Source organism: Lactuca serriola, chromosome 3 (genome assembly GCF_051521515.1).
Source record: "Lactuca serriola cultivar US96UC23 chromosome 3, Lser_US96UC23_V15, whole genome shotgun sequence".
Lineage (NCBI taxonomy): Eukaryota > Viridiplantae > Streptophyta > Magnoliopsida > Asterales > Asteraceae > Lactuca > Lactuca serriola.
In genome coordinates, this window is record NC_136410.1 from 291,514,100 (window position 1) to 291,519,833 (window position 5,734).

Sequence of the window (5,734 nt, forward strand, 5' to 3'; positions counted from 1 at the left end):
TAGAATTTTCGTCACTAAATCATTTAGTGATGGTTCATTTTATAGGTACCATATCGTTTTGGTCTCTAATTGGCATTTTTTTTGTAGTGGTTGGTATTTGTAATGAATGGTTCCTGAAACATGAAAACTTGTTGAGGATAATTGTCAAATATTTCATTTTTCTTATTTTTTTGGTACTAATATATTTTTAATTCTATTAACACATATGAAAGGGACTATATATTTATTTTCGATGCGAGGTTGACCTTTATATCCTATAGTTTATTTTTCAAAATCATCCCCTGATCTCTACAAATGGAATAATATAATTTGTTAAGCATTAAAATATCAAAATATATACGAAGAATATATGAAAATAATAAATACAAAAGTATAAGTAATAATCAATATGAATCAAGAAAAATGAGCATATTTAAAATATTTAACTTAATATTTTGTTGGGCAATAAAATAGAACATAATTTCCTATTTAAACAATTTTCTTGTATTACAATAATGTAAACACACAATACAGTCCACTCAAGATACTGGTGAAAGAAAGTGGAACTAACATAAAAATGTCGTACATGAATAGACTTAATCAATATTGGCAGGCTTTGGGCCCACATATTTAAGTAAAGCTAAAGTATCCCCACTTGGCGTATAATAATGAATAATCTAAGCTCTCCATCTCTATAAATCAACTTTAAAACTTTCACATTCATCAACCAATAGAAAAAATGACAAGCCAAGTCGAAAGTATACTAGAGCCATGGCACGATCTGACCGGAAAGGTGGTGTTCGTGACCGGAGCATCATCTGGAATTGGCAAAGAATTCTGCCTTGATTTAGCGAGAGCGGGTTGCAAGATAATCGCTTCTGCTCGGCGGATTGATTTACTCAAATCCCTTTGTGATGAAATCAACAGAATGGACATTTCTTCTGGATCTGAATCTCAATCTGTAGCTGAAGGTGTACCCATTCGGGCTTTTGCAGTGCAGCTGGATGTCAGTGCGGATGAGGCCACCATCAAGGCGGCAGTTAAAAAGGCGTGGGAAGCATTTGGGCGTATTGATTCTTTGATAAACAATGCTGGAATCTCAGGTTAGTTTCTAGATACTAGTTTGGTTAGAGTGTTTGTATATCATTTCAGTATTATTAGCAATGATTTGAAAAATTAAACGCAATTGTAAACTGTGTTTAACAAATACATGATGAAGATAAAGTGACTAATGGTGGATTACAAGGGAAAACGAGATAAAAGAATATTTTGATCAAAAACTAGTTAACAATTTTTTTTAGTCGTTAAATTTTAATATTATGTCTTTTAATAGATTTAATCTATATATTTATCTACAAACTTTTAATATTTAATCTTTTATTATTATTATTATTATTATTATTATTATTATTATTATTATTATTATTATTATTTATTTTAAATTTTGATTTTTAATTTTTAATCTATTATAAGTGAGTTATCTTTCACGTGGTTCAAAATAATATTTTTATCTTATACCATATTAATCTAATAATATTTGTTTAACTCAAAATATATTATAATATTTAATCATTGATACTAACTGAATAGAATAGTATGATGTAAAGAGGGAGATATGTTTGTTTTAGTTTATATAAAAAAAAAAAATTAAAATTATTATTTGTTATTATTAAAACGATTACAAATAGAGCATGAATCTTGATTTTTTTTATTTTGTATAGATGTACATCCGTATTGATATAATTTTTTTTTTCATATAAAATACAAATTTTATGTCTATTAACTATTAACTCTCATCATATATATGAATAAATTATGTATTGAATTTTTATTACAATAGAATTGATATACAAATGTGAATTAAATATGTTATTAATTTTTATTAAAGTTTTAGTATCATACATGTGAATAATATGAATGTTAATAACATATGATCTTTGAAAAGCTGGATATACTAATTATTCACATATGAGTAACCAACGAGTTATAACAAAATTTTTATACATGTTTTGTTCAAATGTAAATATAACGCGTGCCAAGAGATAAATGATACATTTATTTTGTTATTTTTTAATATCCAAAATAATAAAAAATAGAAAATAAATCATATTTCTACTGAAATATAATGGAATAGTCTTCATAATAAACATTATTAGTAATATTTTATATGTATTGTTATAATTTTAAAATTTTGTTCATTGTAATATTTCAATATAAAATTACATATATTATATTTGTATAAAGAATATTTTATTAGAATAATTAATACATTCACACGGTGATTCTTTTTTTTTGTACATGTGACGTGTTTAATCGATTTGACAAGAATTGCTCATGCTTGGCTGTTACATAAATTGATAAAAAAAAACGTACATGTTAAAATGAAACATTTTGTTACTAAATTCGCACAAAGTTTTCATAATTCGTGTAATTTAAAAGCATTAATTGAGATGTAAATTGTTAACTGTAAAATGCAACCCCCACCTTTACGTAAAATCTTAAACAATGGTAGTTATATAGTTATTTATCGGCTGACCATTGATTATACAATGTAGGTGAACCTCGTAACCCACTGGAATTTGAAGAGGAAAAATGGAACTATATCTATAGGACAAACCTAACAGGGTCATGGTTGGTGGCAAAGCATGTTTGTAAGTACATGCGTGATGCTAAATGTGGTGGTTCAGTGATCAATATTTCTTCGATTGCGGGTACTAATCGTGTTTTTCTGCCCGGAGGAGTGGCATATGCGTCTTCAAAGGCAGCCGTTAATACCATGACAAAGGTAATATTACAATTTCATCACATTTTTTAGACTGCATTTGTTACACGTGTCATGATTATAATTTGTTATTATATCAATGATGCGGTTACAAAACAAAATTAATAAGCGATCAATATAATAAAAAATTTAAAACAGAGCCATTTGAAACACATTTTGGCTTTTGGGCGCGAGGGAATAAAAAACCTTTAAAATACATAAATTTCATTAACTTTTTTATAATAAATCAACAGTTGAATGAAAATTACTTGTACTAGGATCTAAGTATAACATTTTCGATTACAAAAAAATCTACACACATGATCCCTAAATAATATATACATATATAATAAAATATATATAAAATTTGGGCCCCTTTAAAAAATAGGTCCTAGACGATTGTCCCTATCGTCCACCCTCCGGGATGGGCCTGATTTAGAAAGAAATTTAGGGTCTTAGTCTAAACCATCGCTTAGAGTTTGATCAAATTATCGAGTGGTTTTAATGATTGTGTTGAATATGTCCCTAATTTTATCAAAGTCAATGAGGGATTAATACGAAACATTACAATCCTTTGTTTTTCTTTAATATTCAAACAATCTTGTTGTCGCTTTACCTTACACCTTACGCCACAATGTAAACAGTAAACACTAAAGACTTTCCTTTTTGTTACTGATTTTTGCACAATCCACATATACGTATGTCAGTGTGATATATCTAAGCTCTACTACTAAATACGAAACAATTGAGTGTTGGTATGTGTAAAAATGCAAACATCGGAAAACATCTATGTGTTGTTCATCCTTTTTAGTTCTAAACCTTTCATGGAGGCACTTAAAAAGATGTTTAACTAGGGTCCCCTTCACAAAACACAAATACAAAAAGAATACTTTCAAATTAAGAAACCAAAACAATACAGAAAATAAAGAACTTCAATTTAAAAATCAAATATAGTGCATCTACGTGAAATACGATAGAATAAATTATCACTTTTCTCGAAAATTTAATATAATAATAAACAATTTTTTGTTGTATGAACGATGTACTTAAATTCTTTCATCTATGTCCAATCAAAATAAAAAGAAAAATAGGTAAAAATTCATTTAATTCCATGGAAAATCTGTCACGGATTTGGATAAAATGACGGATGTGAGTATTTAGCTTATTTCAAAAGTTGTATATGAATTAAAAAATTATTTTAGAAACTTAATTTTAGAGACGAACTAGCGATAAACGTTTTAATTTTCAAAAGATATTATTTTAAAGACAAATTAATGGTAGATTTAAATAATATTAAATGTCATTGTTAATATGTTACTGATATCATAAAACTTTACTATAGATTTGTCGCATCTCTATACTAATAAAAGAGTAGCTCTTTTGCCATGTGTCACCATATTAGACATTTTAATTAATGTGTTGCCACTTGTCAATCTATTAGTTTTCCATTTTTAAATTTATTAAACCTGCTCATTAATGTGATTCTATTTTAAATTTTAAATTTTAAATTATTGTTTTCATTACTTCACAAATAAAAAATATATAATATATATTAAAAATTAATTTTATATATTTATTTGAATCAATGATTATAATTTCACATAACTAATAAAAAATATCTCTTAAATTAATAATTTATTTAAAATAACTTATTAATAATTTTGAGTTTTTACTATAAAAGTTTGATTAATTTTATAATCGTGGTTCCCGCGGGTTATAAACTAGTACTGTAATATATGTCGTTAATTCACAAAAAAAGTCCGTTTTATGTGTATGCATAAATAAGTGCCGATGTTGGGTCTATAAAGAATCTCTTTGAAGTTACTAATTTTCATATGTTGGTCCTATAATAAAACATGATTGCATATATCATCTAAAATCTCAATTTGTTGCAATATTTAGGAGAAACAAAAACTTAGTTGCACGAATAAATATTTAACTAAAATACATAATGACAACAGGTGATGGCAATGGAATTGGGAACCGACAACATAAGAGTGAACTGCATAAACCCTGGAATTTTCAGAACTGAGATCACCGAAGGACTAGTAGATAAGACATGGTTCAACAATGTGGTTTTGAAGACAATTCCTTTGAAAACCCTTGGCACAATTAATCCAGCCTTGACATCTCTTGCACGATATTTGATCCATGATTCTTCGTTATATGTTACAGGAAGTTGTTTCATTGCGGATGCTGGTACCAGCTTGGCAACAATTCCTATTTTCTCATCACTTTAAATTAACATTTTTCCCAACTCTTGTAAAATGTATGTTCTAAGTTGGATTATGTCATAATTTTGCAACAAAGCATTTTTTTAATGTTCTCATTATCACTTTTCATTTGTTTGAGACGGTAACAACTACCATCTTTGTTTACAATAAACCATTAAGACATGTTATAAATGGTTTCGTCGGCATTGAGTGTTTATTGCTTATAATTAGCCATGTGGTGTTCATATGGTAGTCCCTTGTGAACTCGTCCGCGAGTATATTGAGCTTGAAAATAAAAAACACAAATATCTATGAGATACTTCTTTGACATAAAGCAACATATTTTTAATATTAATATTTAAAGACAAAAGTTAAATATATATTAAAGCATTACATTATTTGAAAAAAAAAATAACATATGCAAATGTTTATTTTTCTTCTTCAAAACATCCAAAACATCCTAGAATGTCTTCAATAGGCTAATAAGAGCATAGTAAGTAGACTTTTATTCGGAATAGAATTCTATTGCAAATCTCATGACTTTAGAGGGTGTTTTATCCTTCATTGCCTCAAGTTGTTCCCTTTTGCAATGTTGGTCGAATTGAAGTAAGGTCTGTTATCTATCGTCAACCTAGTGTGATTCATCAGTTTCTCTTTACACAATTTCGAAAACAAAGCCACATTGTGTTTATAATCTTTATCGGGAACTGTGTTAGTTGACATAATGAAAGAGGGACAAAACGACAGAGATAGAGTGAGAGGGATATAAAACAAAGATGAA

The 5,734-nt window shown here is 27.7% G+C and overlaps 1 protein-coding gene across 1 annotated transcript; it reads left to right on the forward strand.

Annotated features, from left to right (window-relative positions):
* The first annotated feature begins 691 nt into the window (after positions 1-691).
* On the forward strand, positions 692-5,069 carry LOC145094073 (uncharacterized). The gene is made up of 3 exons (XM_079032345.1): positions 692-1,082; positions 2,535-2,764; positions 4,702-5,069. Exons 1-3 carry the CDS (start codon positions 719-721, stop codon positions 4,978-4,980), a joined length of 873 nt encoding a protein of 290 aa, XP_078888471.1. The 5' UTR covers positions 692-718; the 3' UTR covers positions 4,981-5,069.
* Positions 5,070-5,734: the final 665 nt, after the last annotated feature.